General features: G+C 37.1%; 2 protein-coding genes and 1 long non-coding RNA gene across 4 annotated transcripts in view; 1 reads left to right on the top strand and 2 right to left on the bottom strand.

Annotated features, from left to right (window-relative positions):
• Positions 1 to 938: 938 nt before the first annotated feature.
• LOC132141810 (cysteine-rich protein 2-like) lies at positions 939 to 4,122 on the bottom strand. Its single transcript, XM_059551475.1, has 4 exons — positions 3,970 to 4,122; positions 2,171 to 2,265; positions 2,046 to 2,100; positions 939 to 1,871 (listed from the first exon to the last, which is right to left on the bottom strand). Exons 1-4 carry the CDS (start codon positions 4,010 to 4,012, stop codon positions 1,825 to 1,827), a joined length of 240 nt encoding a protein of 79 aa, XP_059407458.1. The 5' UTR covers positions 4,013 to 4,122; the 3' UTR covers positions 939 to 1,824.
• Positions 4,123 to 12,392: 8,270 nt separating this feature from the next.
• LOC132142236 (E3 ubiquitin-protein ligase RNF38-like) overlaps positions 12,393 to 26,075 on the top strand; it is a 34,983-nt gene continuing 21,300 nt past the window's right edge. The window contains exons 1-2 of one of the 2 annotated variants that reach the window (XM_059551945.1): positions 12,393 to 12,542; positions 13,557 to 14,146. In XM_059551945.1, the coding sequence (XP_059407928.1) occupies positions 13,639 to 14,146 (508 nt within the window). In that variant the 5' untranslated portion in view covers positions 12,393 to 12,542; positions 13,557 to 13,638. The remainder of the gene's footprint in view (positions 12,543 to 13,556; positions 14,147 to 26,075) is intronic. The other variant, XM_059551946.1, reaches the window with a different exon arrangement.
• Positions 18,674 to 20,940, bottom strand: LOC132142237 (uncharacterized). The gene is made up of 4 exons (XR_009434034.1): positions 20,849 to 20,940; positions 19,831 to 19,886; positions 19,633 to 19,702; positions 18,674 to 18,928 (listed from the first exon to the last, which is right to left on the bottom strand). It is a non-coding gene; the product is annotated as an uncharacterized LOC132142237 (long non-coding RNA).

The raw sequence follows: 26,075 nt of genomic DNA, 5'->3' as shown, positions 1-26,075 counted from the left end.
TACATGCATTCACACTATGTATAAGAATATTAAATAAATTAAAAAATAAATAATATTAAACAAATACATAATAAATAGTAATAATAATTTATTATATAAATATAAATATATTACATTCTGTATAGTTATCAGAATATTATATATTTAAATAATTTATACATATATATTTATATAATTTATAATATGTAGAATTAATAATAGAATTAAAATAATATAATTAGAATATATATATATATATATATATATATATATATATACACACACACACACACACACATACCATTTAAATACTACATAATAAATAACAATAATAATAGATGATGGATGATGGGTTAAATTATAGATGATGGGTGTTTCTGTAAATCATACTTACTGTGAATGCATATTGATTTTTTTAATTAATTGGCTGGTCGTCTTCAGAAGCATCTACATGCATTCACATCATGTATAAGAATATTTCTTAAAATAATCAATAACAAGTATAATCGTATAAATATTATTATTATTGTATAAATATATACAATACTGTGTAGTGTATAGTTATCAGAATATTATATATTTAAATAATTTGCATAAAATGTATAATAATTAATAATCCATATATATATATATATATATATATATATATATATATATATATATATATATATATATCACACTATTTTACATTTATATAATTTATAATAATTAATATGTATAATTAACATTAGAATTACATTAATAGAATTAGGAAAGAATTATATATATATATATATATATATATATATATATATATATACACACACACATAAATAATATTAAATAAATACATAATAAATAATAATAATCATTTATTATATAATTGTTTAAGAACTGATGGATGGACGGATGGATGGATGGATGGATGGATAGATAGATAGATAGAATTATATGAAAACTACATAAAATAAATTAATTGTCACTTTTGTGGACAAGATGAAAATAATAATTCATTTTCCAGCTGTAGGCAATTACATTTTGAGATATAAATCTTCAATTATTCAAATACAATTTTCAACTGAAATAAAAAAAAAACATTCCATAAAAATCATAATATTTATTAAATTCTTTTTTTCAGTTAATTTTCTGGAATTGAGGATAAAAGAAATGAAATTTCTGATCTGAATCTGATTCAATGAGTTGACAATATGCTAGCTGGCAGTTCTGAGTGACACTTTCTTTCAATGAACTAATGACAAAAAAAATTTAATAAAATCAAATATATATTCTTCCTGAACTAACAAAAATGATAAAGCCATCACTTATGCGGTTTGGGACACAGGCTTCTGCTTCTAATTAAAAAGACACAATGATTAATTATTGTAATTTTTGCTTTGTAGATAAATTTACTGCCTAATGAAAAAAAAACCTTTTGTTTTATAGCCTCTGATCCTCAAAATCCCAGAGAAGAAAAAACAATAATAGAGCACAAAAATTGTGTTTACATTGTGTTTCATGTTAATTGATTAATTAATGAAATACAGAGTCTTGACTTTGTATTTTTAACCAAAAACACATGATGATTGTACATGAGAGCCTCCTACACCAACATTAGCTTTACTATATAGTTTGATATTTCCACATCTCTCTTTCTATGGAATAAGATACAACTCAATAAAACAATTATGTATAATATTAAGGTGCCTTAACTGTGAAATCATGGCAAAAGAATTCAAAACATGAAGTAACTCATTTCCCTGAGTGTTTTACAGTGGTTTGCTGTGCGTGACGGTGTAAATCAGAAACTGTTGGTCTGTCGTTTGTAAGTCTAGATGGTGTGTGTTTCTCAAGGCTGCAAGATCCTTCTTATGAAGCAGCCGTGTTAAAGGTCCGAGCAACAGGTTTTTGGCTGCCTGCACAATAGATAAATAAATAAATACATAAAAATAATTTAATATACTTAAAATCCACACACACACACACAAAATAGAATATACTTAAAACACACAAAAAATTATATACTTAAAGGTATATATATATATATATATATATATATACTTGAATACAATACAGTCAATTGCTTTCACCTCTGGGTCCAAAATCTCTCATGTAGCAGTTAGTGCAGTATGGCTTCTCATCGTGCTGCACAGAGATGTAAAAACAGTGATATTAAAAGTATATGAAATGTATATATATATAGGTATATGTATACCTCTGCATGCTGGCCAGCTGTTAGCTGTCTTTTACACTTGTGACACTTCAAGCACAACGGGTGATAATCTCGTCCCAATGACCTCTTCTTCTCACCTGCATGGATCAAAGGTCAAAGGTTAAGCAATCAGCCAGGTGTGTTTGCTGAAGCTGGCGTTAGTTTGGTAAGAGTCAAGGGAGCTGCTTAAAATCATGCCATAGATGTGTGCGGTGGTTTGTTTACGTGAGTTTTGTATGTAAGTTTGGTTTCACCATGGAATAATAAATACATTTTTATTTATTTATTAAATTTTTTTTAATTAGCTTTTCCTGTTATATTATAACACATATATGAACACAATAATGTATATTATTCACTTCATTTCCTCTTTTGCGCTCATAGGTGAATGTTTTTGGTTTAAAAATCATTTGTTTTAATTTTATACTGAGTTATTTCTGCTCATCCTCTGAAAATATGTGTCCCTCAGTGTGCAAGCATTTGTGCTACTGTAGATTTGCCTCATAGGTTTTTTTTTTTTTGCATACTAAGGGATGAGTCAAATATGGATGCCCATTTCCGCCACTGAAAAAAAAGGTTATTGCAACTTTTTATCTCACAATTCTGATTTTATAACTCGCAATTAGTAGTTTACATCATGTAATTCTGAGAAAAAAAGTCTGAATTGTGATTTCATATCACGCAATTCTAAGAAAAAAGTCTGAACTGACAATTTATTTCACGCAATTCTGAGAAAAAAAGTCAGAATTGTGAGATAAAAAGGCGCAACTACCTTTTTTATTTTTAATTCAGTGGCGGAAACGGGCTTTCATAGTCAAAATTATTTAGTTGTAAAAAAAAATATAATAACAACTGAATTATTCTATTAGTTTTCACCTCCCAATAATATGGAAAATGAGAATCTGAATTTAGATTACACTCTCAATAATTCCTCAATCTGTGGATTCCACAGTCATATTGGACTGAATTCCCATTCTCAGTTCTAAGTAGATATTCCCCTTTCATGTGCCCTCCTACTGAACCCCTGAACGTTACCACTGGACATGAAACCTCTAGTTTGAACCAAGATAAAAATGAGTCTGAACCTCTAGCTTTTTCTCTTTCTGGCAGAACCAGACCTGCCCGCAGTCCAGCTCAATACAGAGGGAGCTTTTTTCCCTTGGTTTTAATGCTGAATGCTTACTGGCAGCTACATGGTTGTTCAGGCCAAATTCTCATCTTTCTTCAAGTGTTCATAGGTTTCAGTATTGTTATCTGCCAATTTAAACAGTCAAGCCTCTCTAGCTCTGGCCTATTCCACTTCCTGCCACAGGCAGACACTTCCTGTTCTCGCGTGACTCATGTTGTGATGTGCTGATGGCAGTTAGGAAGCAGCAGACTGATTAACTCTACACAAAGGTATTGAGATATAGGCCTACACACACTTGGTTACACAAAATTTTGTTTGTTTGACCTAGTATAAAAGCAGAAACTAAAGCTAATTTAAAGTTACCATTTGGCATGCCCTGCTATGCTCATTTTACAACATCTGTGGTTAACATAAGAAGTTCACACTATAACTATATATGCAAACACACAACTTGGGTACAATATAATCCAAATCACTCAAATATAGCAACAGCAAGTCAAATTAATGGACACTGTTAAGTCAAAACAGAATCCAAACACAACATGCAGCAACTCAACGCTCTACACTGATGTTTCTCAATGATGAGAACTACATAAAACCTCATTATCACCTTAATCAGTATATGTTTTAAGCATTTTAATGATGGATCCCTCCAACCCCAGATGTCACTCACCAAAATAAACAGGCTTCCCACATACAGGACAGAAGCTCACCATTGTAACAGATCTCTAACAGATTTTGATGCGTGAGATGTTGAGATGCAGGAAATATGTAAGCGTCTCAATTGTGACAGCCCTTCAGTACAGCAAAGGATGTGGCAAGAGCAGTGCAGTGACAGGAAGCAAGAAATTATTTCAAAAGAAAATATGCTCAATTCGAACAGTCAGATGACAGAGAGGAGGAAAATGTTGGTCAGAAGTCCTCTGTTATGTTGAGTCTGTCATAGCGGGGTTGGACTTAAGTCAGTCTGGATGTTTTAAAGACACTTCACACTTCTTCTGTGGTCAGTCGTTGCAGTTTGAAATCAAAGATGATGTTGAGGGCCATGTGAGGTCATCAGACTTGTCGGAGTCTGTTATGAAATGAAAGATTGTGGGTTGTTTGCTGGATGCGAGTCAAGGAAACAACAGAGAGGGAGATTGAGAGGGACACAGATGTCAGCTGCTCGGATTTCATAGGTTGTGGTGGCCGCTTCTCAACCCCTCGATCTGTCCACTCGCCCTTTTTCATCCTCTTTCTCTCCATCTGAGAGATTAAAAAGCTCCAGTGTGGGAGAACTGGACTTTAGGAGAAACCCAAAACTGCTGGCATGCGCAAACACACACACACACACACACAGATGACATCACCAAAAGGCACTTGATTGGATGAGCACAGAAAGCCGTGAGAAGGAGAATCATTCAAGCCGAGACTGAGAGTGTGTTTTTGTATGTGTGTGTTGAGATATAAAGGATGAATAAGAGTCTGGCTCGAGTTGCAATGCACTATTGCCCTCCATTTAGCATGATTTATACACATACACACACAACTCCTCCACAATGTGTGAGCTGGAAGGGAAAACACATAGGCTTCATTTAAATAGGAAGAGCTTTGTTATGGTCTGCATGTCTGAACAATTCAATGTGGAATTCCTGCATGTGAGTTTGCATGCCAAATGCTTAGCTGGGACTGAAAATTTGTATCATTTATAAATTCACATTTTAATTATTTTATTATTTTTGTCTGAATGTGTTAGTTCACTTTGTCACGTTTTAAAGCTATGGCATTTTGCATTGTTGGAGAATTTAAAAAAAGGAACAATAAAAGAGCAGCCTTTCGTGTTGCAGACAATTTCTTTCCTTAAAAAAAAAATCCTGTATTTTTCCCACTATTTGTTCCTCATTTTAATACTTTTAAAATCATGTGCATTTTTATGACATGAAGACTCCACGAAGTAGTTTAATAAAAGATGTTGTATATCACATGGAGCAGGATGCCTCATAGAATCTGCCATGTTGATGGACACTTTTGCATCTCAATAAATTAGAATGTCATGGAAAAGTTTATATGTTTCTGTTAATTCAAATCAAATTGTGAAACTCATGTATTAAATAAATTCAGTGCACAGAGACTGAAGTAGTTTAAGTCTTTGGTTCTTTTAATTGTGATGATTTTGGCTCACATTTAACAAAAACCCACCAATTCACGATCTCAACAAATTAAAATATTTCATAAGTCCAATAAAAAAAAACAACAACAACAAAACATTTTTAGTGAATCGTTGGCCTTCTGGTAAGTATGTTCATTTACTGTACATGTACTCAATACTTGGTAGGGGCTTCTTTTGCTTTAATTACTGCCTCAATTCAGCGTGGCATGGAGGGGATCAGTTTGTGGCACTGCTGAGGTGATCTGGAAGCCCAGGTTTCTTTGACAGTGGTCTTCAGCTCATCTGCATTGTTTAGTCTCTTGTTTCTCATCTTCCTCTTGACAATACCCCATAGATTCTCTCTGGGGTTCAGGTCTGGTGAGTTTGCTAGCCAGTCAAGCACACCAACACCATGGTCATTTAACCAACTTTTGGTGCTTTTGGCAGTGTGGGCAGGTGACAAATCCTGCTGGAAAATGAAATCAACATCTTCAAAAAGCTGGTCAGCAGAAGGAAGCACGAAGTGCTCCAAAATTTCTCGGTAAATGGGTGCAGTGACTTTGGTTTTCAAAAAACACAATGGACCAACACCAGCAGATGACATTGCACTCCAAATCATCACAGACTGTGGAAACTTAACACTGGACTTCAAGTAACTTGGACTACGAGCTTCTCCACCCTCCCTACAGACTCTAGGACCTTGGTTTCCAAATTAAATACAAAACTTGCTCTCATCTGAAAAGAGGACTTTGGACCACTGGGCAACAGTCCAGTTCTTTTTCTCCTTATCCCAGGTAAGACGCCTCTGACGTTGTCTGTGGTTCAGGAGCGGCGTAAACAAGAGGAATACGACAACTGAAGCCAAATTCCTTGACATGTCTGTATGCCTAGACCCCAGCCTCAGTCCATTCCTTGTGAAGTTCACTCAAATTCTTGAATTCAACAAAAGATGTTTACTATATATACTAGTGTGTTTCTGCAGGTAAGTGTTGAGCGTCAGTCTCTTCTCAGAATTTGGTCCAATGATTGCTTGACAGTCTTGTGTATACTGATCCAACTTCATTCAGAGAGGGATAAAAAAACATTTCCCATCAAGCCTAACTTGGAACTTCACCAAACAGCAGAGTCAGAGCCCTGTCCACATGAGTGCTTGTTCACACAGACCGCACACACACACACACACACACACACACACACACACACACACACACACACACACACACACACGACTGCCAAACTACACAGAGAAGAGCAAAACAGGGTTAGAGGAAGGGAGGGCTTCTCTTTCTGTCCTTTTTCATGCTGCTTTGGTTTGGCTCTGAAAAACTAGCCTAAATCCTCTTCTTTCTGGCTGAGAAATGGAGAAGAGGGGATAGAATAAAAGTAGGGGGAAAGTGGGGTAAGCTGTGTCGCCCTCTTAATCAAGCAAGCTGTACACAATTTGTGCCATATGAATACATATTCAGAAAGTACTCACCTCATACAGCTGTCTAGACAAACATGGGCCTTTTTATACTGAAAAATATTCAAAGTATATTTTCTACATGACACATAAATCTAATCTTATGTCAAAGCAAATTTATTCAGGACTAAAAAAAATATACATTATACATGTTGGTGAATTGCCAATGAAAAGAGAACATGTAAATTATTTGGCTAAAGATTAACCATGAATTATTAAATGAAGAATCCCAAAATGGGATAAAGTGAGTCAGATGCTTCTTTCAGTGTGATATTATTACAAAATGTTGAAAACGGTTTTATTATACATTCAAATATCCTGAATATTAACTAATTTTTGTATTAGACCTTTATGAAAATAGTATGCAGCAAAATAAAGACGTGTATATACATGGGTTCCATTAAAAAAATAATAATAATTGTCTTTTAGTTGATATTTGATTTATTTTTAATTTTATATTATTACATTATATAGGCCTACTTATTAATTTAGTTGCATAGCTTTTATCTATCACGAGTATAAAAACAGATAGAGAATATATGCAGAGCAAGTAAGAGCAGCCGTTATATTGAAGCAACTGAATTTCTATTATTGATTATATAATTGATTAGATGAGTTCATGCAACAAATAATTTGTCAGTCTGATTCAAACGGCTAACTCCTGAGTGTTTAAGCATTTCTGAATGATTCACTAAAATAATCAAATCATGAGGGTTACATTATCGATCAAAAGTTTGTAATATTACGATTTTTTAATGTTGTTGAAAGAAGTATCTTATAAGCTCTTCAAAACTGCCTTTGTTTGGTCAAAAACACAGTAATATTGTGAAATATTGTTACAAGTTTAAAGACCTGCATACCATTTGAATATATTTAAAAATGTAATTTATTCCTGTGATGCCAAAGCTCTAGTCGGAAAGACCATGTGACACTTAAGACTAGATTTGAAACTGTATTTTGAATTTTAATGTTTCACATTATTTCAGTTTTTACTGGATTTGTATTCAAATGAATGCAGCCTTGGTGAACATAAGACACGTTTGTTAGCGACCACATACAGTTCATGGTTAGTATTTGTGCAAGTTTTGCTGTAATGGGGCTTTGTGTTTAAAACCCAGTGCACACAATACTGACAAGCATTAATAACATGCCATAAAGCATGTTTATGTGAACAGTATGTGGCATGTTAAGTTACAGAGCTGCAGGCTTGAGACAAGCTGGCATGTGTGTGATTTATGTACAACTGTGTGTGTTATAATGTTTGTAAGTCTCAGTTGGTTTTGGCATGACATGCATTGGGCCAAGAGGCTTGAAAGCAGACAGCGAATCTATGCCCGACGAACCAGAAACTTGGCAAACACACTCAATCTCTGATGTGAAGGGAAGACGCTGCATGAGACGCCTAGACCAGGATCCCGCTATTTCTACTCCAAAAGACATCACAGTAAACTCATCTGTCTCAGCCAACTGGTGATGTCCAACTAGACAGCTTAAGACATGCACCATTTTTGAAGAACAACGATAAAACATACTTTTAGGTTTAGTAGACGTGTTTTTATGTTTACAGGCCTGCAGAGTTGATTAAACCCAGGTCTTCCACTAATTAATGCTGACTACCAACACCCAAGTCGATGCATCTTAATCAAAACCAGCTTTAGGCTTATACAGTGTGAAAATGAAGTAGTTTAGAACTACATTCAGAAGAAGGAGCGAGTCAGCCAGCAGAACAAACAGCTCTTAAATGTGTTGACTCTTGCCATTGCATTCTTAGCATTTCTCTTCAACTTTTTTTCTGTCTTATAGTTTTTTCCTCTCAGTTCTCATCCGAATCGGCCAATGCCAATTCGCTCAGATTTGGTTTGGCTTAAACGCAAGGAGGCCGAGCGCTCTCCTCCCTTCTCCCTCTCTCATTTCCTGTGCCCCCCCTTCTTTCTTTCTATCCCTCATTCTCACCCAGTCTGCTCTCTTCCTCTCTCTCTCTCTCTTTTTTGAGACTAGTCACACTGGTTTTAGAGGTTTCAAGTAATTCCTTTGTCTTTTAAATAAATAATGCAAAGCACAGCTTCCTCTGGCTTATGTGTGTATACACATTTCTCTGCATTGCGAAGATCTCTTGATGAATAGAATCTTTAGAATTAAAATAGAATAGTTTTTCGTGTTTAATATTATATCAAATCAGTATCCGAGCACATGTTAATTTTTAATTTGAAACGAATGAGCATTTTAAATCATCAGCCTTGCCTGAATTTTAATTATCTCTGAGTATTAGTGAGGAAATGTACTCTATTTCCCCCCTCGTCATCTCACCCTTTGTTTCTCCTCTCTCTCCTTATACAGCTGGTGTATGCTGGGGGCCCTCCCCCACCTTTTGAACAAACCAATAAGAGGGCCTATCAGCCGAGACCCCCCTCCCCCCCACACACACACCTCCCTACCCCCATCCTCTCTCTCTCTCTCTCTCTTCCCATCCCCCTTTCCCTCTCTCTATCACTCCCCCATTTTTTCTTTCAAACCCCTCTTGCTGCCATCTCTCGCCCAATCTTTAAATTATCACTACAGAACATGCCTACTGTGATTATAGTATCTTCTCAATGTGTGTTTCTATGAATCCAGGAGAGCTGTTAGTCTTCACAAATAAAGGGATACAGGACAGGCAGAAATAGCATATCATAAACACATTCTGGGAAGCATATGACGTGCATGGGAGTGTGTTTTCGAAATAAAGTGAGATAAAAACAGTGTGTCAAGGTGGGATTTGAAAATGAGACTCACACCCACATGCACAGCTCCTATGTGACTCATTGAAGAAATCTTGAATAAAAATATATAGATCTGTTAAACGTTATACCCATATGTTCACATAAATGTGATACCTAGACTATACAGTAATCCAAGACTAAGAGAAGTTAATCTAGAATTCTTAAAAGTAAACTACATAGTTTTGTCGATTTCATTAAATCTTTGTTTTGTTTTGGTCGACTTGCATGTCCACACTATAGCTACTGGCCAACAAGAGGCGTTTTCAGGTTTAAATGTCCAGCAAGCCCTAGAGAATATCCAGTGTTAACAACTACAGGCGAAGCCAAATCAAACGTTTACATACATCGAAAAAAAAATGCATGGGATATTTAAGTGAATGGAGGCAGTTTGTCAAGATAAATTGGAGAAGCATCTAATATTTGTAAATTATTCACGAGTTTCCCCTTCAGCGGCGCATCTCTGTAGTTTGCATTCCCTTCAGTGCTGCAACTAGACCAGAGCAATGGAATCACGATAGATGCCACAAGCGCCACCTGTTTTAACCTGTTAACTGCCACCCGGCCCCTCGGTGGACCGCCTACGTTTACTTCACTATATTACAATTAAATCGTAATCTAATCATGACAAACTACATATCGTTGGAAAGGTCTAAGACTCCTAAATAGATATTTTAACAATCTTTTTGTTACAAATTATCTAAGAAAAGTAATAGATTAATTTATGGCAAGAGTGCACCCCAAAAACCTACATCATAACAGGAGTTCTGACCTTTGTCTTCTTTGTTGCCTTTTTCTCTATCACACTTTATCAAATTATATATCACTTGAAAACATAAAATCTCAAAATGTATCCCTTGAAACCCATTTTAAATTCAAACATTGCATTACCATGAAAATGGTAAATCAAAATCATTTTACAAAATGTTTTCAGTCATGAATTATAATCATGAATCATGCACTTTCCAGTCTATGTTCAAAAATGTGAGTGACAGTTAACAGGTTAAATAATAATAATAATAGGTATTAGGGCTGTCGCGATATACCGGTATTGACGATAACCATGATATTCAAATAAACAATTATCGATATCGTGTTAATTTAGTGTATGACGATATACCGGTATTAGTGATAACCGCAATATTTAAAATGAACAGTTCTCTTATGATAACACCACATGGAAATACTCCATCATCATTACCTGGTTGAGTGCCCAGGTGGCAGTATTGTGCCTTAACTCTGACACCTGCCACACAAGAAGAAGACGCAGCGCTCACAGATACTCCGAGGAGAGCCGTGTTCATCAGAGTGATTTGTTATTATTTTACTAGTCATAGTATGGGAACGTTATATTAACCTGTTAACAGCGGTTTTCTGTGTTTATATATTTAAGTAAAGGGTGATTATTTTAATAAGTACCGCGTTTTCTTTACTCGTCTTATTTTTGTATTGGCAATCAATATGGCCTGTGCGTAGTAACACTTTATTTATTTCTTTGTTCAAACATATTAACAGTTACACGATTAAAACGGATCTTGAAAAACTGTGTGACCACATTGCTACATTAAACTTTGTAAAATGCTAAGTTGGTCGCAGTGCCATGCACTTAATGCCCCATCTGTGGTCATTCTTCAATAAGGTTCATTAGTTAACATTAGTTAATTACATTAGTTAACATATATAAATAACGTAAATAATAATGAACAATATCTCCGCAGCATTTATAAATCTTAGTTCATGTTAATTTCAGCATTTACTAATGCATTGTTAAAATCACAAGTTGTGTTTGTAAACATTAATGCACTGTGAACATGAACATTGAATAACTCGATTTTTATTAACATTAACAAAGATTAATAAATTGTGTAATAAATGTATTGTTCATTGTTCATTTATGTTCGTTAATACATTAATGTTAACAAATGGGATCTTATTGTAAAGTGTTACCATTAATATTTATTCATCATACTGTTGAACTTGACAGTATTTTCTCTCTTGTTACTTCATAGGAGCTGCAAAGAAGACGGAGAAAGCCAGAGTCTTGTGCCCTGCGTTTATCAGTATCAATATTATGCTCATTGGGTGAAAAAGAAAAACTCAATAAACAAAGTAAAAAATAATTTGACAGATATCTTCCTCACCCCAAGGTTTCTATAGATATCACAATATATCGACATTGTGAATTCTTATGGCCACAATAACCTTGATATGAAAAATCGAATATCGTGACAGCCTTAATAGGTATTATTATTAATATTATGAATATTTATATTGTTTAAATAGGTAAATTATATTTTCATAATTTTATTTTTATTTTATTTTAACTTTACGCCATTAAAGGTGTAAAAAAGTTAAATGGAAATGCAAACAATTAATAAAAAAGCACAAGATAAACTTGATAAGAACATAAATAATAATGCAGATAATATGGCCAACAGTTGACACAAGATGGTTAAAGAATAAAACCAGCTAAGTAAAAGATCTAAAGTAAACATTTCAGTCTGAATTTTAGGAAATCTGGAGATGGTAAAGATTTTTTTTTACAGCATTCCTCTTTAAATCATTAATAAAGCAAACTAGGCTTTAACTAGGCTAAGTTTGAATACAATAGAAATACAGAAAATTAGCAGACTGTTTTTTTTCGGAAGGATTTCATGTACTAGATATGGACGTCTGTCTTTCATTTAATCTGAACTGTGAAGTGAGCCTCTCTCAATATGTGGATGATACTGTGGCTTGAGAGCAGTGAGTGCGCTCTGCGCTCGGCTGCTCTGGTCTGCTGTGCTGGAGCTGTGAAATCGCGCTGATGGTCTGTCACATTATTCTCACTGACACCGTCTGAGCGCAGGAGCACCACGCCAAAGACCAGCTCCAAAACACTTCACAACACACAGCTCCGGGTGAGTTCCTCTCTTTATTTCATAGCTAATATACACATGTTTTTGTCTGAGTCGGAGGAAAGGGAAAAAGAGCTTTTTTCGCCGCTTTTTCCACTGGTGTAAATATAATTAGGGACTTTAGAACGCTTCAGCTCTCACTGATCGACACAAAAGAGAGTTTATAAATATAAATTCCCTTCATAACCCAGGCAGATCCGTTTAGCGATGAGCAGCCTGGTCAGGACATGTGCCTCTGGGGTTTTAAAGGACGACCAGGGCTTTTTTGAGATAGTTTTGTGAGACTAAAGGCAGATGGTAGACTAAAGTCAGTGCGACATTCACTGCTAACGCAAGCTAATATATCTCCACGGTTTGACTCTGAATGTGAATTAAACCAGTTACACACTGTCTGGAACAACAAAGCGTGTTTTTATAGAGTATATCTCTGTGTTAGGCGTGTTAGAAGAGCGGTGGACGGACAATATTAGGTGTATAATAATATTTGTGTGTTTTGTATAGCTGGGAGCTAACGCTAGCGCTTCACGGAAGTATATGATGTTAGCTGCTCTCTCATATTTCTATACTTTATATATTGGCTGTATTAGTCATAAACACAACGCACGTGCGTGCGTGCTGTGTTGTGTAGCGCGTCGCAGCTAGTTTTTTGTTGCTTTTGTTTCTTCTTTGGCATAATTTGCCTTTGTTTCGGAAGTTTAAAACGTTTTTAAAATGCTTTAAGTACACAGAACGGATAACGGATTCTACTGATATATTTTTTATAATAGTTTTGTATGTAACGTTAGTAAGCTGGATACGCCTATAAGGAATGGAGTTTCTAAAGTAAAAACTGGGCTTTAAACCTCATCAGCTCATTTGTAGACCAGATTTAATCTCCAGTTCTTCAGTATTGCATCGTCCCTTGCTGTAAATATAAAAAAATGTTTTAAAAGACTAATACATAAAGTTTTACTTGAAAAAAAATTAAGTAGAAGAAAAGAAAATTCATAGTTATTTATTTGACTGTTTTTCGAACAGAGTTTTTAACCTGTAAGTGTTTTCTGGCGTGGAATTGGAGAGGAGGAAGCGAGAGAGGGGGACACATACAAGCTGAAAGGAAATGCCAATCGCCACAACTGGTCATTCAGTGTCTCGAGAGCCCCGCGTCTGTTCCCCGGACCCCATCCCCAAGCGTGCTGATTTATGCGAGGACGTAAGGGCCCAGCCAGCAGAATACGAGGGTTCAGAGGGGGGCCACAGCCTTGGCCGCACTAGACTCTCTGGAGCACTTGAGAGCTCCTCTGCGGCGTCTCATTCCCCTCCCACTTCCTCTTTCCTCCACCACCATCATCATCATCATCATCATCACCCCCATCCAGTGACTATGGAGCCCCCCAGGACTCGATCACGCTCGCGGTCTGGATTTTACCATGGTGGATTATCTAACCCAAATGGTAATGCTGGGAGTGGCGGCGGTGCGCTAAGTCCAGCTGGAGGAATAATCCACCACCAACATCAGCTTGGAGCTGCTCATGGACACACCGAAAACCTGCGCCCACCCGGAAACACACTTTCCCCAGGCTCCCACAGACACACAGGGCCTGGAACGCACAGAAACTCAGGAGCAGGTAAACAAGCCTTAAACCACCATCATTTTGGGAAAAATTAGATTTTTTTTTTAACTTTATTGAGATTTTAACATGCTGTACCATATTTGGTTGGAAAATGGTATCTCTTTGGGGAATGTCGTGGTCTAATGGTAAGAGAGTTTCACTCTTAACCCTAAGGTTGTGGGATCGACTCTCGGGCTGGCTATACCACGACTAAGGTTCCCTTAAACAAGGCATTGAACTGCTCCCTGTGCGCAGCAGCATAAATGGCTGCCCACTGCTCCGGGTGTGTGTTCACAGTGTGTGTGTGTGTTCACTGCTGTGTGTGTGCACTTTGGATGGGTTAAATGCAGAGCACAAATTCTGAGTATGGGTCCCCATACTTGGCTGTATGTCACTTCACTGACCACATCTGGAATTGAGGGGTTAATACAGCTACAGGCTCTTCTCCAGCAGTTTATTGTAGTGTTATTGTTTGGAATAGTTTTGTACTGATTGTACCCTGTATTTGTGGAGCATTCAATCAGATGAACAGAAGTCACAAATATCAGCCATCTCCCTCAGCAGCCATGCAGCTTTGTATTCCACTCCACCCAGTACTACCTCAATATCAGGGATGTAGGAAAGTCACACACAGGATTCACGTGAGCTCTGATCTTTTCATAAATTGACTTTGTCAGCAAGTACGTGGAGGGTCACAATATGGCATTTTACCCCTGATACCAGACAAAATTGCAGTTTTCGTTATTTCTTCATAACTTTTTGCCCATGTTCTGATGAGCAATACACCAAGCATTCTTATCGGCTCAATATTGGTATTCTATTAATCTATGGGAAACCAATTGCTTTCCCACAGACTTGCACTATATGATTTATATGATTTGCGGCACATGCCCCTGGGGAAATGTATATCAGAATCAGAAGAGCTATGTGTCATGAGTGTATGTTTACACACGCAAGGAATTTGAGTTGACGACAGGAGCTTCCAGTGTATATAATGTAAATCTAAAACTGAAGACGGTCTTATTGAAAGTGCAAATTCATTCTCTGCCAGCAGGAGGCGCTTTTGGAGAAGCTGAAACAACGGTTTCCGCGGTCACTGCTTTAATCAAAACTGAGATGCGCTCATGAACTCTACTTTATCAGGCATTATAGGACAGATCAAATGAAAATGACATAGAAACTTTTCTGAAGACAATCGGTCCATGCCGCGTTTTGACTTGCAGTGCTCATGTTTATTCAACGAAGTCAAAGCCATTTGGAAACTCTGTTTGTGGCAATCCGTGTTGATATTGTGGTGGGCAGCCACAAATACATCAGTGTATGGGAAACCCTGTACTGCTTTTTGTGTTCAGCTCCATCTTGTGCCCTACAGTGTCTGCACAGCTTTCAAAGTATACTCCACTGCAGATGAGCATGGATGGATGAGTTCAACACAAGCAGTACCATGTAGTGGACTCGTTTTGGCTCAACATTCCCCTTGCGTATGTGCTGTTGTACACAGACATACCTGATGATGATACTTTGGGCTTTAGTGCCTCATGGTTTACCTTAAGCAGTAGATTTGACCAGATGCTCTTTAGTACTAGAGACGGACTTGCATTCATTCAATAACACAAGCTGTGACTATTCTCCTCTGTTTTAGATGCTTAATGTTGTTATCCACTGGTCCAAAATAGCACAGCGCTTTCCCCCAAAGTATTGGACACTAGTTCCCACCGACTTTAGGGTTTAAGTTAATAATTGACCAGATCGTGTCGTCTGTCCAACAGCATCACAGTGCTTTAAGATTTCAGTATAGCCGAATGGAATTTCCAAAATATAAAGTGTTCAAGCCTCTGGCATTCTTATTTCCTGCCACATAATGGGCTTAATCAGCACTTCCTTTTATCCATAGACGGCAAGCTGGCGGGTCCAAATGCACATGCGCCCATGTGTTCACGCACCTAGAGTTAATGTAGCCACCCCTTACTAACTGTTACGAGACATTAAGTGGGGCTTGATGACATAACGCATGTAAAATAAATAAATTGGAAAACAAAGAGCACAGGCACTGTATGACCGTGAATGCATGTGTGAAGGGTTGAATTGTAATATCTCAGGTGTTGCGCTTTAAGCTCAGGTGTGTTTGCCCACTGGCAGTTGCTTTTTGTGGCCAAGCTGCACTACACACACACACTTTACTAAAAAGCCCAAACTGGAAATACCTGTCTGATGCAGTGAGTGTCAAGCAACCTGCTTTGCCTCCCTGCCACCGCTGCACCAACTAGACTAATGTGTGTGAGCTTTGTTGGGTCTCTTTGTCATTAAGCAAGTCTTTTCTCTCTTTCTGCCCTATGATTTGTCCTGATATGCTCATCTAGGTATGAATGTGATACTGACTCTGGATGGATAATCAGTGGTATTTCACCTGAGAGTGTATATGTGATATTGACTAGTGGGATATACTGTAGCCGTGTGTGTGTGTGATATTGACTGAGATCAGATAGGCCGCTTTGATAATGAGAGAAGCTCGGCACACTGAAATCCCATGAGTTCAACACCATCTGCTCTCAATACAGAAGCTCTCTCTCTCTCTGCCTCTCCCGTTCTCATTCCTCATCCCTTTATCTCTTTTGTCCACCCGATTCCCCTTTCATTTTCTCACACTGACTTTCCCTGTCCATTTACCCTCCTGCATATTTCATCCTCTCATCGAAACTCATATTTGCCTGTAAATGCACATGTATGTATAGAGGGAGGAACCATGTTAGACCTCCTGAGGCTTATTCTGCTGTAGGTGTTTGGTATTATTCTCAGCTCTGGGAGAAAAAGGGCTTTCAGGTCCCATAAAATCAATAGAGAAACGGATTTCTGGTGGGCTTGTGTGGATGCAGCCCCTCCGCTCTTGAGTGTCTGTGTGTGAGCATGCACGTGTGTGTGTGTGTGTGTGTGTGTGTGTACATGCAGACAGTTCAAGATCATTTGAAGGGTGTAAAATCCCCCCTGGGGCCGGTCCAGACCAAGCTCAGTTCTGCTGACTCGTAACAACTCGTATCCTCTTCCGATCGAAGTTTCATGTGACCCATTTACTTTTGATGAAGAGCAGGCACGCACAATTTGGTTTCCACTGAATTGGAGTGTCTGTCATTCATAAAATTCCATCAGAGCTCCTACCCCTTGTACATTTGTTTATTAAATATTTTGGTTAAACTGATTATAATGTGAGCTACACTCAAAAAAAAAAAGTCCCAAAAGGGGATTATTGTAGACTTGGGATATTTGGGTTCCTTAAAAGAGGCTTTAAGTAAAAAGTTCTTAAACACTCTTTTTTTCTTTAAGTGTGAAGAGCAATTTGACAATCTAAAAAAAGATAGCTTTTTCACCATAAAGATTTTTTCGTGCAATGGAAAGGTTCTTTATGGAACTGTAGATGCAATTTAAAGAACCTTTATGTTTAAGAATGTATCTGTAAGAGAGTAATACTGTCAAAGGCATACCATAAAATTCTTAAGATTTTCAATTAAAATAAGCCTAGAAAAGAAAAGTCCTCACATTTTGGTACATGTATACTTATGCGTGTGTGGCAGTTTGTTAAATCCTTTTTTTTTTTAAAGGTTTCACAAATGTTTCAGAAAAAAACAATTCTGTAAATTACACCCACAGGAGAGAGAACTTACACTCTAAAAACTGCTGGGTTGAAAACAACCCAATTTGGGTTATTTTGGCAACCCAGCACTGGGTCAAAAAGGGACGAACCCAACGCTGGGTTATTTTAATCCAACCAGTTTGGTTATCATGTTTAACCCAACCTGCTGGGTTGCTTTTTTTTATGGTTTAAAATGACTACATTGCAGGGTTTCAAAAACCGGAGCGGGTGTTTTTTATCTCTGTATTTCAGAAGGAAACTACTATATTTAGAAAATGTTCAAATTCATTTCGCATGTAATGCTTGATGAGGCAGCGTTTGTGAGCTCAGCGCTGCTTTGCAGCCGTTACCGTCGAAACCTACCTCTCCCGCTTAGCGCCTCCTGCTGGCAGAAAATTAATTTGCAGAGTGCCGCCACCAATTGAGTGTAAGGATGTGGGAAACAATGCATGCTACGTTAAAATGAGCCCAAATTGAGCTAGGCATTAAACCTACAAATAATGTTCATTTTAAATATCACTTTTACACACAAATAATAATTATCAAAAGGAAAATATTTATTAAAAACAAGAGTAAAGTCAAAAAGTAACATGTAAGAAGAAATGCAGAATAGGATGGCATTAACAGCTACAGTTCATAAAGCATTGAACATTTATGGAATATAACTTAAGATCAAATTGGACTTTGTTCAGTTGTATATATTGTATAAAAATATACGAAAACACTATTATACAATAAATTTACAATTAGTTAGGTTCTTTACCAACTATTCTGGCATGACAGTACACAAATAAATCACATTAACTCTGATATTATAACATTTAACAGACGTGTGTGTGTGTGAAAGAATGTGAGCATGTGTATGAATGACAGAGTGTAAACTCTTCTACTAAACAACACAGAAAAAGCATTTAACATTGTTTTTACAAATTATACACTTACAGTTTGTTTCATAGTCCATGAATACAGATCAAGTATCACGGTCAATTTTCATGATCTCTTTAGCATAATTGATGTAGTCCTGAAGAAGCCCCATCAGCACATGTGACATCATCTACATCATCCAGGGCAGTGTCCTCATTTGAAACCACTGCTGCATCAGTTTAGGGGAAAGGACGTTCTCTTCTTTGACCAGCATTCATCCCAGTCACCACCTGTTCTTCATCAGTGGCCTAGAAAGAGAAACACATTTGAAAAAATAAAACATTTAATGAAACTATTCATTTTTAGGTAGATGTGTATTCACATCCGTAAGGATAGGTAAATAATCTGTGTTAAAGTTTCAACACTTTGTGAGGTTGTTTAATGTCTCGGTCCACCACAGCGCTCCAGAATGCTATAATGGCAGCACTAGTGTGAGGACATGCAATATTGTTTGAATAAATGTACTGCTTTCAGAAAGCTTCTTTACTGAAACATTAAAACAGACATGACATTCACATACCTCACAAAATGTTCATGTAAGTGGCTGCTCTTCAAATGGTTAGTTCACCAAATAATGAAAATGGTCATAATTTACTCTCCCTCATGTTGTTCCAGACCCACACAAACTCTGCTCATTTTTGGAAAACAAATGAATATATTTAATATTCTCTTAATTTGTGTCCTCCATTTCTAGTTTGGGAGACCATTATTTTATTTGGAACATACATGTTTGCTATCATATAATTTAAGATTTATTTATATATAAATATCGGAATGAATTACTTCTACAATAACTCTGTATTTATGAGGTTTTAAAATACTGATTATCTAGACTATAAATGGATTAACAAAATTATGAGAAAATTAAAAATATATTCATTTCAATATATTCAAATCTTATAGGTTTGGAATGGCATGAGGGCAAGTAAATGGTTTTGTGTGTGAAATTTACCTTTAAGAAGGAAGACCAAGAATGATGACTCTCCAAATCAGACAAGACAACTCCAAAGTTGGTTTGAGTTCTGCAATGAACAACACAGACATCAATGGTTTTAATGAAATGAGCACGTAATCACACTGTTGTTGCATCAAAATGTGAAGTAAACCGACAGGAGACAACAGAAACATTTATTTTCTAAAAAAAACTTACATAAAATCTCAAAAGAATGATGCTCTCCCATGTCTCTGGCTTTTAACATTATTTTACTCTTAGTAAAAAACAACAACAACTGATAACATGAAATTATGAAGTTTACTTGCCTTAAAGGCAGGGTAGGTAAAAAAAAAAAATGTATAAAATTTTTTTTTTCCAAATTTGTTTAAACTTTATTTATATATCAATACATAATTAAAATGTAAGTACTCTGAAAAAGAAAGTATAAAAATCGAGTGACTGTAGACCTCTCACAACTGTTTTAAAGACAGCTCATTATTTCCATTCACTCCACCCCCTCCCTTCTGGGCTCCTTCCAAAGCCTCTACTACGGCTCGCTAGGTAATGTTATGTTAGCTATATTACGCAGCTACGTGTGCTAATGACACATGCTTCATGAAAAAAATATGTATGATCAAAATACAAAAAGAAAGATTTACCTGTCCAGCAGAAATAAAGCCATCAAGGAGTCACTTTTCAGCCCCTTGAGTTCCCTCAGTTCTCGCCATCGCTGGAAAGCCACGCCGATTTTAACTCGCGTTTTATTTCTTTGTTTATCCAAAGACTTTTTGTTCATTGCCTTTTCTTGTACTGTTGCTGTCTTCCTTTTTTTTGCCTGGTTTGCCTTCACTAACTGCATAGGCCGGTACTGTGAATTTTGCTTGCTGTTTCTCTGCCATTGTTTTGGTATTCCTAGGATCCGTGCCTATTGAATCAAACGTGCTGTTTCCTCAAATCAAACATGCACGCGCAAGTGGGCAGGTCATGTGTGGCAAAAGGGTGGTTGCCATGGTTGCGAGAGAGTGACAGTCGCCTAAGCCAATCCTATGTTTCGTCCCGAAATGGAAATAATGAGCTGTGTTTAATACAGATTAAACGGTCTAGAGTCACTCGATTTTTATACTCTTTTTATCAAGAGTACTTACATTTTAATTATGCATTGATATATATAGAAAGTTTAAACAAATTTGGAAGAAAGTTGTTTATACATGTATTACCTACCCTGCCTTTAAACTGTCTTTCCCTCTCTTCTGAAGATGCTGAGAAAACCACCTCCTCCTCACACAAGCAGACTTCTGTGTCCTTAACTCCAAAGTTAGTTTGAGTTCTGCAAAGAGGGACATCAATGGTTTCAATAAAATATGAACATGTGATCACACTGTTGTTGCATCAAAATTCTGAATTAAACAGGCAGGACACAACAGAAACATGAATTTTCAAAAAATAAATAAATAAATAACTCACATCAGTCTCAAAAGAATGAAGTTATCTTGTTTCTGGATTTCAACATCTACCAAATCAAACATTATTTTAGTCTTAGTAAAAATAAATATAACGTTGTTATTCTGAAGTTTACTCTCCTTAAACCCGTCTCTCCCTCTCTTCAGAAGAACATCCTCCTCCTCACAGTCTGAGACTCTCACACGAGCAGCTTCTGTGTCTTTAACTCTCGGCGCACAGCGCTGACACAATGAAGACACGAGCTCGACAAGTCTGAAATATTACATGTAAAACATACTTTTAACAGCTACCACTTAAACAGCCTCAAAATAATTATGCTAGTCTTTACTACACAATGCCGTTTCCTTTAGGAGACAAACATACATTCAGTTTAACCGCGAAAAAAAAGACAAATTAACATGAGTGTAACCGTGACCATAACCGTCTATTAACGCCTCAAAAAGTACAGATAATGTAAAATCTTATGTAAATATGACAAAATACATTCACTGACGTTATATTAAAATTACCTCTTCCGTTCAGTAAAGTTAAATGATGCCGTTAAGACCTCCGTGTCCGAGGCGAAAACCGCGTCTGTCTTTTTTTATTTTGTAATATAACGTTAAGCTTATTTGTTTCCGCCTTTCATAAAACCTTCTGCATTTGAATCAATCTTTTCAAGCAGGTAAGGAAATTAACCTCAAGGAGATCTTGTTAGTATTATTATTTTGGGCTGCAGATTCGAGTGCTGTTAGTTCATGTAAGCCTGAATGCGACACACTAAGGAGAAAATACACCAGCTTCTGAATCAAATGCTCCAAATGAACTATAGGTGTGAAAATACTCGTGAGGTGAACCTGTAAAAGCAGTGTGTTACAGTAAATCATACTTTTCAATGTATAGAGGGTGTAAATATGAGCTGCAAGTTGCTCATATGTATTTATTTATTGCAATTTTTTTTTGGCTGTGGTTCATTTGAACTATTGCTGTTTGTATTGTTTGTGGGAATCTGCCAGTTGGGCTGTAAAGTTGGAGAGCGTGTCACTGTTAATATCTAACTCTTGCTAATTTAAAGGACATGCTTGAAATGGTCGAGCCTTGTTTATCCAGCTTCATTACTCTCGTTTAAGGATGGGCAAGCTTGTATTATGAGCAGCACCCAGCTGCTCCCCAGAGCTAGCGTGGGTTGTTTTGTGAGTCCATTCCCCGGTTTAGTCTGGCGAACCAATCTGTAGTAGAACAACAGCGTCTATTTTATTGCACATCAGTACGATGCAGAGCTCCACTTAACATGAAGACAACTGTTGCTGCGTGCTCAAAATCAAGCCAGTGTCCCTGAAGGCCTCTTCAGTTTTCACCTTGAGTAGGTCTGCGTCTCTTGCACACACACATACACACCACGGGCTGTTCAGCAGGCAAGGTGCAGCGCGGGAGATGAGCGCTGGGCTTTGTAGTGTCAGTAAGCTGTTTTAATTGGACTATGCTCCTGATCATTATTTAAACCAGTAGTGCAGTTTGAGCATTAGCACAAGCCCTTATCCCTAGCTCTCAATAAACCTTTCAGAAAGCACGGCCGCTTCCTTTCAGCCAAGGAACAGAGGAACGGGGACGAGTGTTAAAAGGAAGGTTGGAGGTTTTCTCTTCTACTGCACTGACCTGGCATCATCTTCAGAGAGAAGTGAGAGAAGACAAAAAAAAAGCAGAACAGACGCTCAGAAGTGCTTACAGGTGCCAGGTGTGTTGAAAGAGAAAATGATGAAGGTTGAGAAAGGGAGAGGATGGGTTTGTGGTTGGAAAAAAATCACGATTGAATATTATAAACCCTCTTTATACTGTAATTTGTGATATTAGCCATGATATGATGCTGTGTGTGAATTTATACACACACACACACACACACACACACACACACACACACTCATGTCCTCACCACAGCAGTAAGAAGCTTGTTTCATCTCTCCTATGAAATATGGCTGTGAATTCAGCTGGACTTTGGCTGGATTTGTGCTGTACAGACAGCCAGTTGTCAGAAAGCCAAGCGTTTTGTCTGAATTTGAGTGAGTGTGTGAGAGCTCTCACTTATTTTCATGAAGTCTAAAGTCAACTAGACTTTATAAAACTGGTCATAAATGCAGATTGTTCGGTGCAGGATTCCAGTTGCTTGAAAAACATTAGTGTCTGCTGTGACGCGGAATACATGTTTGTTTTGACTTGTTAGGCACCATATCCTTTTGCAAAAATATGGCACTAATTGAATTTGCAAATGCATTTTAAAGACTATTTGTGTGCATTTTTTTTTATGTGGTACCCATTGAATAGAAAACGATAAGCTGTAATACACTTTTGTTGGTAATATTACAAGAAAAATAACAATGCAGTTTTTCAATGTATGCAAATGATCCAGTCATATTGTTCTCCTCATTGAACTTTGTGACCTGAACTTCTTATTTTTACTTTTTGCACACAATACATTTCACAATGTTGGGACAATTTGGTTAAGATTAGGTCTGTTACAGTTGCCATACATGTAGCATTCAAAAGTTTAGGGTCAGGAACTTTTTCTTCTGTAAATGTGTTTGAAAGAATCTCTTATGCTCACCAAGACTGCATTTAGTATACAGTTAAAATGATTAATATTGTGAAAAATTCTCTCTGTAACTTTTCTTTTATAAAAAAAATACCATTATTCCTGTGTAACAAAGCAGTTGTTACTTCAGTGTCACATGATCCTTCATAAATCGTTCTCATAAGCTGATTTGCTGCTTATTATTAATGTTGAAAACAGATTTAATATTTTTGTGGATACTGACGTAGGCCTACGTTTTTTTCAGGATTCTTTGAATCAAAAGTAAAAAAAAAAGTGCATTTATTTGATATTGAATTGTTGGTGTTTTTTTTTGTTTAGTTTTTTTTACTGTCACTTGATCAATTTAATGTGTCCTTGCTGAATAAAAATAATTTATTTTATATAAATAAAAAAAACACACTGACCCCAAACTTTAAAATGGTAGTTTATAGTTAAATGTTTGTTTGTCAAAAGACAAAAACTCTGGCACAAACGGTCTAATGAAAAATGTTCACAGCTGTCACTTTGCTGCAAACAATGCCTTTTTGGAGTGACTTGATTTATAATATAGCACAGTTGGGCTGCACGATAATCAAATGTGATTGTCATGTGCATCTTGTCAGTAAAGCCGGTATTGTAATTAGTAGTTAATCTCAATCACGTGCTTTCAGATGGAGCAGCATTTACTACTGAGCCGTAGTTCACTGAGAAGCTATGTAATATCGCGTTCATAATCGCAGATGATTTTTTCGCGCAATTATGAAATCAAAAGAAAGCGTTTATGAAAGCTGTTTGCCTCACTTGTCAGTAAACTACAACTCTGTGTAGTAAATGCTGCTCCATCTGAAAGCACATGAAAATTCCACATTAATAATGTTTTTACTCCAAACTCACTTCATAACGTCAGTCGAGTGTTTGAAATGAATCCTTCTGTGAGATGTGACTTTTTACACAGAATAAGGCACACAACAGTTCATAGTATTTTAAGCAGTGATAAAGGCTATGTCGATTAGCATTGCATTATTTACTTTATTATAATAAAAATAAGACAAGACAAACTCAGATAAACAATATATTGTCATAGTCGTGTGTTTATTAGTCATGTTGAATCAATGAAAGCAGTTGAATCTTTATCTATTTAGCAACCTCTACAGGGATTTCCTGGGCTTCTTCTGTGAGGCGTATTTGGAGTTTCAGCACGAGAGCGCCCTCTGGACCTCAGATATTTACTGCTGATCACAGAAACCTGCTTCACTGAAAGAAAAGCATGACAATCGCAGCTTCTGCCTAATCGCGATTTATTGCCTTTTGCGATTTAATTTAGATTAATTGTGCAGCCCTATAGCCTATAGCAGGGATAGGCAACTCCGGTCCTGGAGGGCCACTATCCTGCAGAGTTTAGCTTCAGCCCTCATAAAAACTCACCTGCCTGTATCTATCTAGTAATCCCGAAAACACTGATTGCCTTGTCCAGGTGTGTTTAATTGGGGTTGGAGCTAAACTCTGCAGGACAGTGGCCCTCCAGGACCGAAGTTGCCTATCCCTGGCCTATAGTCTCTTGCTTGAACACTACTGCTGTCCATTCATGCTATCAATAGTGTCTCGAGCATTGAGCCACAGATGGACATGGAGTTACGTTTTCCTGATCACATGCGTCATGAGGTGGTTACGAGGGAAAGATGAATGACTGACTCGATCTCATCCATGTGGCGGTCAGGGCTGTAATGTTCTCATTAGGGCTGAAACGATTACTCGTGTAACTCTTATTACAAAAAATGATCGAGGCAAATTCCTCTGCCTCGAAGCCTCTTTTAATTTTTTTTTAAATCTCACGTCAGGTTCTTTCGCAAAGATTTTTTCATGTGACACAACGCGTTTACGTCACCCACAAAGCCGAAGGAGACACAAGCGCTGCAGCCGAAATCTCATACTGCAAAGAGTCAGCAGTGTTTTGATTTGAGGGCGCGGGCAAACGTAAAGAGAACGTTGTGGCGTGTGTCCATTGCAAGATAGAGCTGGCAAACCACAACTAGGGCCCTATGATTTCCGTGATGCAGAAAACGCGGAGGGAATCGTGGAATCCAGTCATAAAAATGGAATTTACAGTTTAACGTGGAATGGCATGGAATTTTCCAAATTTTTTATGAATTAATCAAAAATAGGTCATTGCACTTACATCAAATCATGATATGGAATAATGTCTGTAAATATTAAACCGGAACAGTCTATTTAAATATGAATCCTGCATGTTCTGCGTGTCTCGGTTAATGAATGGAGCAGAAGCGCGTCTTCGTTTATTTACACACACTGAAGTGCGCGTGACACTCGCGGTGATTTCTGCGTCTGCTGTCTCACTAAATAAGGACGTGAACACATGAACAACATCTCCCGAACTGCTCTGACAGTCACTTCATGAGCATCAAATAAAAATCAATCACACAACATTTCTTCCATG

This window comes from Carassius carassius, chromosome 6 (genome assembly GCF_963082965.1).
Source record: "Carassius carassius chromosome 6, fCarCar2.1, whole genome shotgun sequence".
NCBI classification, from domain to species: Eukaryota; Metazoa; Chordata; class Actinopteri; order Cypriniformes; family Cyprinidae; genus Carassius; species Carassius carassius.
Note: the sequence above shows the minus strand (reverse complement) of the source record. Positions and strands in the feature narration are given on the sequence as shown.

Coding starts and splice junctions, on each gene's coding strand:
- LOC132141810 (XM_059551475.1), bottom strand. CDS start 4,012: ATGGTGAGCTTCTGTCCTGTATGTGGGAAGCCTGTTTATTTTG. Junction 2,266..3,969: donor TGGGAAGCCTGTTTATTTTG/GTGAGTGACATC, acceptor TGATCCATGCAG/GTGAGAAGAAGAGGTCATTG. Junction 1,872..2,045: donor GAGAGATTTTGGACCCAGAG/GTGAAAGCAATT, acceptor TCTATTGTGCAG/GCAGCCAAAAACCTGTTGCT.